Consider the following 12,519-nt stretch of genomic DNA (forward strand, 5'->3'; position numbering starts at 1 on the left):
CTATCAATTTTATTTAATGCATGGTGCCCAACCCTGATTCTGCTCCTAGCCCGGACATTCACTGTGCTCAGGGGTGATATAAGACTTAGACTTATACTCTTCAGGACATGTATTTCGCTGTTGTGGCATCCTGGCTTCAGCCTGTCTGGCTAATAGAGGCCTGCCTTGCACCCATGCCAAGACAGGGTGCAGCTCAGTTGAAATTGCCACTTGGCTTAGTCCAGCCAAAGCTTTTGGTGGTGTAGATGGGGCTGCTGAGCTGGACTTCAGGTGAGCAGGAATGCTCGGTGGGTGAAGCTGCTCATCCCAAATATCCTCACCCCCTCCAATCCTGGCAGAGCTCAAAAAAGGTGAGGAGCCAGGTGCCAGCCTTGGGCATTCCATGCAAAATGTGGAAAGGTGACTGCTAGGATCTTCCTGCAGAGAAGGGAAGTGATATGAGAAGGCCCAGCCTTGCACAGGAGGTTTCTTGTCAGTCCTGTGAATGGGTGGTTAAGGGAACTTTTCCCAAGTGAAACATCCCATTTTCCATCCCTCTGCAGTTTATGGACCCTCTGTCTTTCCAAGACCCAGGAGCAAGAATGCTCCCCGGGGCATTCCCACTGTGCCACTGGGCTTGGCTGACGTGGATCACCTCATTACTGCTGGCTTGTTTCCTCATGGACATTGTGGCAAGCTGTTGTCAGCCTATGTAATCAAAAGGCTGAAGGTGTAAATCATATTACAGGCTGTAATGAGGAATTTGATTCCTGTAACAAAAGCATCTAACTTTTATTCGCATTTATTACTATTCCTGCTATTGCCATGAAGCAAAAATCCTTTTTGAAAGAAACAACATGCCACCAACACAGTTTTATTGTGTCCTCAGGAAATTTAGGATTGCGTTTTTCTCTCATTAACTGCACAGGAAAATTTGCAATAAAAATTATTTTGCTGCAGAAGCTGCCTTTTCCCATCACCAAGCTGTCAATCAGCCTGTAATTTCTTGGTATTGGACTATGCTGGAGAACTCACTGAGTTATTTTCCTTACAATGCGTGCCCCTAAAACCTCAAACATGAGAAAATAATTCTGGATGTAAGGAAGAATATTTCATAGTTCTTTTTTTACAGGGAAAAACAAACCTTTTCTGTGATGAGACATAACCTCTGAGGAGGGCAGCACTGGCAGCAGAAGAGTCCAAAGTCCTCGTTTTATCCACAGAAGGACTGCTTCCTTCACCCCCTCCATTTTTTGGGGTGCTGGGGTGAGTCTGTTTATCCCCTGTTCTGTCCTCTGCTGAGGCTGCCAGCAGTGTTTCAGGGACAGTGAGGGGCTGGTTGTCGATGTGGAAACCAGTCCCTAACAACAATTCATTTCACCAAAGGGCACAGGCAGCCATCTGACATTGACGACGTTGAGTGACTGCTGACCTTGTTTTTAGCGTCAGCTGATATCAAGTGGAGCCCTGCCAGTTTGCACCAGTTGAAAGCCTGTCCCTTAATGGTGGCGATTATCCTGATTTTTACAGTGGCACTGAGAAAGTTGCAGCTGCTACGCTTCACATCCTTGACTTTAATTTGCTATGCCTCAGTCTTTTGGTGTTATCTTTAGAGGAGCGTGCAAGAAGAACGTCTCTCCTTGTTCTGCGTCGGTCATTTTTTCCCTTTTTATTTTCTACGAAGAGAGATTGCTCAAGCACACTGTGGAATGAAAGCCATAAAACTATAAATTACACCTCTGCTAGGTCCACAATATGTTACCAATTACATCTGCCATATTATTTGCGTCCAAGGGGAAAACATACATCAAACCACCCCCTCTCTCCAGGCAGGTCAGTACTGTACTAGAAGGAACACCGTGATTCTTCTTAATCAGTGGAAAAACAAACATGGTTTTGGCTCCCTCACATACAATCTTTGTGTCCAGGATGACAAGTTGAGTAGCACTGCTGTGTTTCTCCGAGCTCGCTGCCTGCCACATGCCATGGCATTCGTGACGGCATCATTGCCCTGTGGAAAGGGGAGAGGAGAGATGGTGCTTAGTGGGGCAAGGAGGTGGAGGACATCTGAGCACTCAGTTGCAGGGACCTTGGAAATTGCTGCCCAGGAGATTGTGGAAGCAGGGGGTAATGGAGTTAAAAGGAAAGACAGCAAACAATCATAAATCCACTGAGAGACAGGGGTCATGTCTGCAGAGGGCAGCATGCTATGATTCGCAGGGCTTCTTTGCTAGATTGGGATCAGTGGTGTTTTGTGTGCCGTGTTCAAACCCAGGTGAGGGTTTCCCCATGTGTCCTGAAGGGGTTTTCTTCTGCATCTGCATCCGCTCTGTCCTCATAAATCTATCACTGCGGCAGGGGTGAAGGTGGGGGTGTTGAAGCAAAGTGGCGAGATTGCTTGGCCTGTTACTTCTGAGTAGTTACTCATGGTAGGTTTTGGCTCATCACAGCACCCCTCTCCTGAGCCACTCCTGGCCTTTGGGCTGCTGGGAGTTAACTAGAAAAAGAGTGTTGGGTGTGTTTAGATCTGTTAAAGTGACTATTGAGCTTTGGGGAGTGTGGAGTGATGTTCATGTTTTTCTATATGAGTGTGTAAGTTTATGCATGCGTGCGAGTGTGTCCGTGTACACGAGCTCCAGAAAATCTTCTGAAGAGGATCGCGGACTAGTGAAGTGTGAGAAGGTTGAGTCAGATACTGTCACACATCCACGTGAAGAAGTCATCCGTGTGCACTACAGAATTTGTTGTGGTTTTGTTACTGAAGTGTTCATTCAGCTTTTAACTTTTTTAAGTTGAAAACAAGTCAAGGTTATGATTGTGCTTAATAATTCAACAATGGTGCCAGCTCAGCATATTGTCTTTTTCTTCCCTAGTCATTCTGGTTTATTAAAAAGAAACACTGATGACAGATAGAAGGGTGAAGGAGGCTGTGCCTTTCTGCTCTAACTCCTGCTGGGTGCTGACTCCCTCCCCAGAAGTCCCCATGGATTTTTGTTCTTCACAAAATGTTTGCCCCAGCAATACTGTCCCTACCCTGGGCAGGAAAAGCTGGCAGCAAGTCAGAACTTAGCTGTCCCCTTCTCCATGCACCACATCTTTTTTCTCTGAATAGGCACATTTTCTGTTTCAGTGGAATATTACTCAGAATCCTTCGGTAAGACTGTCTTGGTGATGCATTATTTTCACTTTGGTTATGAGGTTGTGGGGTTGTTTTTTGGTGATCTGTGGGGTTTTTTTTTTTAAAGATTTAGAAGATCATTAACTCTTCTGAAACCAAATAAGCTTGCATTAAAATAGGTTTTTGTCTTTTGTGTAAAAATAAAGCTATATTAGGAGCTAATTCTGCCACATGCTAATGTGTATGTTGCTTCATAAACAATGCTGTTCATTTCCAGGGGAATCGGCTTTCCAGTGATGGTATTGTCACTGTGAATAAGAATAGATGAACACAATTTTATAAATCTGGGGGCACTGAAAGCACACAGTGAAGCTCATGTTGTGTAACTCCCATCTCCAGTGTCCCTGAGCACAGACTAGCATTGTGCACAATTCCCACTCACAGACTTGGCAAGCAATCTGAAACATCATCTTCTGTTCTGGCTCCTCAACTTTATGTATGCACCTCCATTTGCTCACAGTGTATCACCTCCTGGTCCCTTCTTCCCTCTGTGTAGGCCAGAAGTTTCGTAGTGGTTTTATGGGAATAAGTGGAGAACTTAAGTCAGATCCACCAAACTGCTTAAGATTGGATGAGCCTGAGGATTTGAGATTTGGCTTCTGTAGTCAGAATACTTTGCAGTATTTGACATGAGTTCTTCCAGAGAGCTAGATACATTCCTGGAGACGATGGGAATAGGAGTGTCTTTAGGCAGAGGAGGTAAAAATAACATGTACATTCCTGTTATTAAAAATGAAAAGGGGGAGAGCAAGAGAACAGAGAAGTCTTGAATGCTGTTAATATAGTTCAATCCGGGGCCAGGGTTTATTTTAGGGTATAGTATGTTGTTTGTGTCAAATACACATATCTGGAAGAACTTGCTTTTTGTGTGTGTGCGTGTAGTGTATCTGAAGCCTGTATCCCATTTCCCTTTCCTGCCACTGACCAAGTGAAAAAAGCTGGGGAAGGCATCTTGACACCGGTTTCACTCTGATGTTGTATTGCAGGTATGGCCTCGCATGTGCAAGTTTTCTCTCCTCATACCCTTCAGTCAAGTGCCTTCTGTAGCGTGAAGAAACTGAAAGTGGAGCCGAGTTCAAACTGGGATATGACTGGGTACGGCACACACAGCAAAGTCTACAACCAGAGCAAGAACGTGCAGTCCTCCCAAGCAGCCGCCGCAGCAGCCGTCAACGCCTCCCTCCAGATCCCCAATCCGAGCATCCCTTACGAGCAGACCATCATCTTCCCAGCAAGCACGGGGCACATCGTGGTTACATCTGCCAACAGCACTTCTGGTGTGGTTGCAGTGTCTGGGCAAACACTGGGCGGGCCACACAACCTGATGCGTCGCAGCACTGTGAGCCTTCTGGACACCTACCAAAAATGTGGACTTAAGCGCAAGAGTGAGGAGATTGAGAACACAAGCAGCGTGCAGATTATCGAGGAGCATCCGCCAATGATTCAGAACAATGCCAGTGGGGCCACTGTAGCCACCGCCACCACCTCCACAGCCACTTCCAAAAACAGTGGCTCCAACAGCGAAGGGGATTACCAGCTGGTGCAACATGAGGTGCTCTGTTCCATGACCAACACGTACGAAGTGTTAGAGTTTCTTGGCCGTGGAACCTTCGGACAAGTAGTCAAATGCTGGAAACGTGGCACTAATGAAATTGTGGCTATTAAGATCCTAAAAAACCACCCTTCTTATGCCCGGCAAGGCCAGATTGAAGTTAGCATCCTGGCTCGACTGAGCACAGAAAGCGCGGATGACTACAACTTTGTCCGTGCTTATGAATGCTTCCAGCACAAGAATCACACATGCTTGGTATTTGAAATGTTGGAGCAGAACCTCTACGATTTCTTAAAACAAAATAAATTCAGTCCCTTGCCCCTTAAGTACATTCGACCAATTCTCCAGCAGGTAGCAACTGCCCTAATGAAGCTGAAAAGCCTGGGACTGATTCATGCTGATCTCAAACCAGAGAACATCATGCTGGTAGACCCATCCCGACAGCCATATAGGGTCAAGGTCATAGACTTTGGTTCAGCTAGCCACGTGTCTAAAGCTGTGTGTTCTACTTACCTTCAATCCAGATACTACAGGTAAGAGACTGGGCTCATGTAACACTTCTAGAAGAAGTATTTTACCTATGGGAATTTTCTTACATTCATTCAAATGAATGAGAGTCATCCCTTAATTCTAAACAGAGGTTGCTCTTAGAACAGCTCGTTGATGGTAAGAAAAAGTGATGTCCTAACCTCTTGGAATTTACTTTCATTGAAAAAACCATTGTAAGTTTGTAAATAATCATAAAGTGTTGTAAAAATAGAGTTTGCCAGTTCCAATTTAGAAAGTCTTTCACTTCTATCGGTTTGTTCTCTTTGGAACTGTTTCCAGAAGAGAGGATGTGCACGTTTCCCTTCCAAGTCAATGGATATAGGTTCTTGGTTTCAGAATTACTTTAACTTAAACAATCGATTGTATTTCAAATGTGTCTTCCAGTTGGTACTCATATATGAAACCAGGGACTTAACAAGCCTAAGGCTGGCCCTCAGGAAAACTGGGTGGATGCAGAAGATGGTTTGTCAATGATTAGTTTTCACACAGGCTCTGAGTCAGTGGGAGTCTTCTGGCTGGCTCTTGTCAGCTCTCCTCCAGGCAAGTGTTGTCAGTGATTTGGTGTTGGACTGAGGACCTGTTGTTGTCTGTTGATTCCCATTCACAGTCCTTTGCTACCTGCTAGGATGGAGTTATGACCTCAGCATAGGTGTGCCTGAAGTGAAATGTGTGAACCAGGTATATCCCTCTTCAGCTTGTTGAACAGTTTCAGCAGAGCAGCCTCTTTTCAAAACCCTTGGCAGGGCATCCTCACCATCTTGACTCCAAGACACAAAGTCTCTCTTGTTCTCAAATGTTCTCAGACCCTCTTTTTGGTACCAGTTATCTTGATGAGCATCCTAAGGACTGAGAAAAGCAGTTCTACTGCTGCTTCAGGGGTGGGGAGAAATAGTGAGGGGAGTGAAGGGAATTTGTCTTTAGATAACAGTTGAATTTAGAAATGTTCAGACCACATTTTTGTTTTTGTACTTCTGTGAAACAGGGGCAAAGAGAGAAAATCTGATCCTTCTTCATGACTGATTTAATGAAAATCATCCTGGCAGCATCCACAGCTCATCAGATGCGTTACAAAATAGGCTGGGTAGTTGATCTCTTTGTAAATATAAACGTGTCTTATACATGGGGAGGACTGGGGGTAAAAAACCAACATGAGTTGATAACAGACTCTTTTCCTGCCTCATGAGTTCCAAGGTGGCAAAGCCTACCTGAAGTCTGAGCTTGGAGAGAGTTAATTTTCACAGGAATGGGAACTTTAACAGTGTAGCACTGCCACAGCTGATCTTTATCTGCTTGTCCTTTGCTCTGAAGGAGGCCAGGAAAAAATCCCCAGCCCTAGTTTATACCTCAGAAGAGACTTATTAAATGAGATATTCTACCTGATGACAGTCCCATCCTCCAGGAGAGACATGTTTCTGTGGTAAATATGCAAAAGCTTTTAGAGTTGCAATTACCTGACAGACCAGGGGAAAGAAAAGAAAAGAAAAGAAAAAGAAAAAGAAAAAGAAAGAAAAAAAAAAAAAAAAAAAAAAAAAAAGGAAAGATAATACAGGTATTTTGTTGTTGAGTTACCTGTGATTCTGTGTTAGCCTAGGTCCCTAGCTGAAAGACAGAAGGGGCAGCCAAAATGAAATATGTGACAGAAAGCAGAAATGAAAGAGAAAAATGGTTCATTCTCAGTGACAAACAAGGAATATTTTTGTGGCAGTCTCTGGGGATGATAAGGCTTGATAAAATTTGCTTTTTATATTTTAAATGTTATTCCTGCCCAGTCTGAAGTTGCAGCTTGACAGATAATAAGTTCTGTCTGTCTAATTCCTCCCTTGTTTTCCATGCCTGAATTGGTGGGAGGAGGGGAAAAGGGGCAGCAGCTCACCAGGAAGAAAAAAAAAAAAAAAAAAAAAGAAAAATCTCATTGGGTTGAATTACATCAGCAGGGGGCTGCTGATTAAGCTGAATTCAAGTCATGAGGAAAATTTATGTTCTTCATTTTCTAATGGGGAAAATGCCGCACAGAGTAAAGACCCCTTCCACTCTAAAGTGGAAACTTTCATGCTAGGGGAAACACTGGGCTTTATAAAGATTTAATGTGTCTTCCATTTAATTCACACTTGTTCTGCTTGCTAGAGTATAAAAGACAAGGGGATGACTTCAAGAAATGGCACATTTAAGTTGAATGTGAAAGAAAACCTTCCTCAGACTAGTAAAATCTCTCAGACTCTAAGCAGTCATGCTAAAGGGGTGACAGAAGCCCTGTGCCCCATGCATTTAAGGAAAGATGAGGCAGAGCACAGGGGAATATAAAGCAGAGGCTGGATCTCAGCTGGAGATTTTTTATCAGGGATTTTTGCAAGCAAATTCCTAAGTTGTCTCCATATTTTATTAACAACTTGCTTTTTCTTCTTCCTATCACTGCTTTTGAGAATGTGATGGACAAATCCTTTGATGGATTGAAAGGTATGTAGGATCCTGCTCCTCATCAGAGCAATGTAAGGCCTTTCCTCTTCCTGTAAATGACAGGCCCATTTTCTTCTCCCAAAGGTGAAAGACAAAATGTCTTTAAACAAACTGTGCTTTTCCTTGACCTGAATCTGCATAACCCAGCATGAACCAAGAGGACCCCGTGGCTGCCTGCAGACTTTCCATGGGTGATTTGCCATTGCTGCTGTGTAATGTGCTCTGAAGATGAACAGGATCCCTCGGCCCAGTATCTTGTGGGAAAAATGGTGGGCAGATTTGGTATTGTGCTGCTGGCATTGCTCAGGGGCCCTCACTGGGTGCCCCAAACCCAGAACTGTCTCTGTCCCACCAGGGATATTTCTAAGCAAATGTGCTCTGGGGGGATGGTAATGGTATTGAGGTGACAGAGTGGGATGAAAAATATCAAAAATGGTATCAAAATGTCTTTAGTTCAGCAGAATTTAACTCCTAACTCTCTTAAGAGGATACAGCCTCCTCCAAGCTAGGTCTGCTGCCGTAAGTGGTACTCTGTAGATCTTTCTCCCTTTCTCCTGACTATAGTGAGCCCACGGGAGGCAGAACACGATGGCCTAAGCTGGGCTTTGCAGGAGCTCCTGCTCTGCCAAGAATGCCTCTCTGGGAATGCAGTGCCCTTGTGTCACTGTGCCTGCCGCAGGCCTCAAGAGAAGGGAATGAGCCCCAGCAAGGTCACACCGTGGGCCCTGCCTGACATGACAAAGGACATCACAGCCACAGTCTGTGGTCAGAGCTGGCACCTAAAAGGGGGGTGCTTGAAGAGGATTGTCCTTCTGCCCACCCATCTTCAGCCTCTGGTGGGAAACTTGCTGTGGTGCAAAGTGCATCTCTCATGGCATCCAGCAGGTGTAGGACCTGACTGGTGGCCATCCAAATGTCCCTTGCTTAGGAGAGGGGTCCCAGCCTGTCCCCCTGGTCACCACAGTCCTTCCTCTCGTCCCTTACCATCAGCTGCATCAACCTGGAACTGATCACTGACCCTTCAAGGAGGTTTGTGGTGATACGGCCATGGTCTGGAGGTGCCTGAAGGGAAAGCTGAGGAACTGAAGCTGACAATGGAGCGCTGCTCTGCCCAGCTCACAGTGCAGGAGCAGGGCTCTGCTCTTGGCAGTTTTAGCCAGACATGCTTAAGATAGAAATGAAGTCCTGTTCACAGAGTAATGGATCAAAAAGCTGTGATAGCCTCTGCATCTCAGGGTATCTTCCTGGGATTTTATTTCTGTCCTTTTCCTTTTCGTGCTGCAGTTGGAAGGGGAGATCATTGAGGTACTTTCTATGACTTCCATTTTGCAGAGGGTCAGAGGAATGAATGACCTGAGAGATCCCTTCTGGGTTTATCAGCTATGTATGAACAGCTTCCTGGGAAAACCCACATCCTGGGAAGCACAGGGCTCGGGCTGCAACAGATGGCTCCTTTGTTAGAGGCCCCATTCATGCACCCAGGAAGAGGGGGTACTGCCCTCTGGGAGGCTGGGGTGGTTGGGGTGGTAGAGGGAGAGCTGAGGTCATCCCTTGTTGAAACAAGAGCACTTCCCTATCGTGGGATGGCAGCGTGGGGGTGCTTGGAGCAGTTGGGCTGCTCACGGTGGCACTACCAGTTTGTTACCTTACCCTCTTGGCTTTTCTTTGCTGTTCAGCTGAAGGAGCTGCTGTGTTGACACCTCGGGGATGAGAGTGTTTTGCTAATTAATGGTGTAATCACCTTAGGAGATCTAACTCTTTCAGAATTCCCAAAATATTGCAGATATAAAATAACGGCTGTCACCCCTTCACTATTAGCGAATAAATTCAGGTTTGGTTCCTTGTTTTCAAAAGGGTTTTGGTATGTGGCTTGTCTGGCTTGGGTTGAGATGTCTGCTTTGTAGGTAAGTGGCCTTTGATGAAATGTTTGGATAACAGAGAATGAAGTTGAGTACCAGATTGAGGAGGTGTTTATCAGTCTGGTTTCAGACACTGCAAGAAAATATGCATGCATAAAGGCTACGTGCATGTTGTCAACCACCCGTACAGAGTGTGCAGCGAGGCTGTGTGCAGGCGTGGTTTTTACCTGGCTCTACATGCTTAGCTGGGTGAGTGCAGGTCCTGAGGGGTGCAGGAGGCTAAACTGGATCTGTCCTGCCACACGTGGACATTGTGCCATGACAGGTATCGGTCCTTCAGCCGTGCTGACAGGAAGCCAAAGCAAGGAAGATTTCTGAGCAAAGTCACAGCCTGTTCCCCATTGTGTGACTCACAAATGTGTCATTCTGGTCAAAACTGCCCTTTAAATGAGGCAGTGGTAATGACACAGGGATGGGCTATGATTTTTTGTTTACTCACTGAACTGGCATCTGCTATGTCCTTTTATAACAGTGTAATGCATTTATATTTCAAAATTTTCTGCCACTCTGGACTTGCAAAAACATCTCTATCTCAGCTTCGACTGTGTTTGCAGCTGTGGGAGCCACATTGTTTGCCAGTCTGTTTCACTCCTACCTGCAACATTCACTGCTTTACTGACTCTGCCTCTCTAAGATAAAGAGCAGGATGGTTTTAGGAGGAAAGTTTCTTGTGGGGAGTGGACTGAAACCACAGTTTTCATTGGTGAAGTCTAAACTCAGTTTCACTTGGTGAAGATCACACCTGGTAAGACTGCAGGCTTGCAAAACTGGCAATACATTCCAGAAAACTCGGTGGAGGAAAGCAGACTACGAGCTATACTGTTTAAAATAGTTGTTAAGTTCTGTCCAAAGAAGCCTTGGAATCTTAAGTTGTTCTTTTCAGAATCAAAATTCATCAGGATTTTTTATCAAAACCAACATCAGGATTAATTGAATCTCAGCTTTATTGTACCCAGACTACCAAGTCTTGGAAAGCAAGAGACATTTAGATGAAGCTTTTGGTTTTGGCCCACCTTTGGGATAGTCAGGCCAGGTTGGTTTTTGGTTTTATAGAACTCAAGCAAAGATAGTTCTTTGCTAAGTCCCTTTGTATGTAAATCACCTTGGAGGAGAGATGGTAAACCAATATTGTGCTCATGGTGCATCCAACAGAGATTCACTGTGTCTATACCTCCTGCCTGGGGTCTAATTTAAAAGAGAAAAGCCTCTATTTCAGCCTAAACAATCTCCTCAGAGTAGACCCTCCCTAGTGCTTTCTCAACTGAGTGCTGAGCCAATCCCTTCAGTTCCCTCTCCTCTCTCTGGAAACAGTTCTGTATGGCAAAGATGGGGCACTGACAGTAATACTCCTGCAGATCTCAGTTCTGTCTTGGTGGCTGGAAAGGAAGGAACCTGTGTGTCCACAGGCAGGGATCAATTCATTAGGGGTGTTTTGGATCACAGATGAGTATGTGAGCAGCAGCCAGAGGCAGGTACCAGGGTTGGAAGCACTGTTCTTCCATCAGTTGGTGCCACCCCTTTGGTGAGGGGCTCTGGTTCTCATGTAAAAGAGCAAACAAGGCTTGGGGAGAAAAAGGTAAATGTAATTTTCCCAAGGCTGCTGCAGCTTTTAAACTCATCAGTGATCCCCACAAAGGGAAAGCAATCCTCTGGGTGCAAGCAGCCTCATTCACCCTCAGGGGTACTGCCCACAACCCAGGCAGTGTTGTGCAGGCAAGGAACAGAAGCAGGAGCAGAGCCATGGTGATGGAGCTGCTGACCAGGGCTCAGCAGTCAACCACCAGCTCTGTCACAGGTCCTGCCCAAATTGAGGTGACTCACCTCATCCTTCTCCACATCACCTCCAGAGGGACACGATTGTAGAACTGTGCTCCCCTTTCCCTCCACCCCCTCTACTCCAAAACTTACCCGTTTAAGCAATCCTTCCCTCTGGGCTTTTGCACTTCCCAGTGCCATGTAGTCCCACTCCTGGGGCTGACCTCCCCAAAAGCAATACCTTACAGGTTGGAAACAAATGACACTTCAAATGGGGCTGAGGTGGAATTGCCACGTGCTTGCTTTCAGGGCTTGCAGAGAGGAGGCGGTGTGCAAATACACTTGTTACCAGTCTGTGTACTACCACCTGAAGTCATCTGGGAACTCTGACATGAACATCACAAACCTTCTTCTTTTAATGTTACTTAATGTTATCTTCTTCATGCTTGATCTCAGAGTAGTTTCAGTAACATGAGGATCAGGGAGTGGTTTGGAAGTCACACTCTCCTCACTTGTAGGTTGGCTACAAGTGTTGGATTTACTGGGTTTTGGGTGGGTTATTTTTTTCCTTTCTCCTGCTACTGTTTCTCTCTCATCACCACCGAAACAAGCTTGTCACAGGATTTCCTGCTGTCTATTTTTCTTCTCTTAAGCTTTATAAGCACAGTAACTCCTGTTAAGGCTGCAAGCTGGCGAAATGATGTGAAAAATCAAGGTCACTCTAGTATTTACTGTACCAGGGCAAGCCTGAAACAGGTACAAGTAGCCAGGTTGTTTTACTTAAAAAGAACTATTTACCTACAAGAAATCGAGCCCCTCCTATTGCAGCTATTGGCTGTAGCACTTCAGACTCCATCTCTGTATCTAAAAGACACACAGTGTTTTGGTAAAGATACCTGTGCTCAGCCCGGGGGCTGGGACATAACCAAGCTCAGGATGGTGACAAGCAGCTGCCGTGGCAGTGTGAGTGAAGGTGCAATTCACAGGGCTGCAACAAGAGCCACCTGCAATCAGAGCCAACTGTTTGCCTGTGTATGAAAAGCATGAAGTTTGGTCTCTGCTTCTAGTTGCTTACTTCTGTGGTTTTGTGTTTGCCCTTCTTTTTTCTCCTCCGACTCAAGTCACTTCCTCAC

At 45.4% G+C, this 12,519-nt stretch overlaps 1 protein-coding gene across 3 annotated transcripts in view; it reads left to right on the plus strand.

Moving 5' to 3' along the window:
- Positions 1–12,519, plus strand: part of HIPK2 (homeodomain interacting protein kinase 2) — a 128,621-nt gene that overhangs the window by 38,428 nt on the left and 77,674 nt on the right. For all 3 annotated transcript variants that reach the window (XM_040061338.2, XM_040061339.2, XM_058420179.1), the window contains exon 2: positions 4,144–5,242. In XM_040061338.2, the coding sequence (XP_039917272.1) occupies positions 4,144–5,242 (1,099 nt within the window). The remainder of the gene's footprint in view (positions 1–4,143; positions 5,243–12,519) is intronic.

This window comes from Hirundo rustica, chromosome 4 (assembly GCF_015227805.2).
Source record: "Hirundo rustica isolate bHirRus1 chromosome 4, bHirRus1.pri.v3, whole genome shotgun sequence".
NCBI classification, from domain to species: Eukaryota; Metazoa; Chordata; class Aves; order Passeriformes; family Hirundinidae; genus Hirundo; species Hirundo rustica.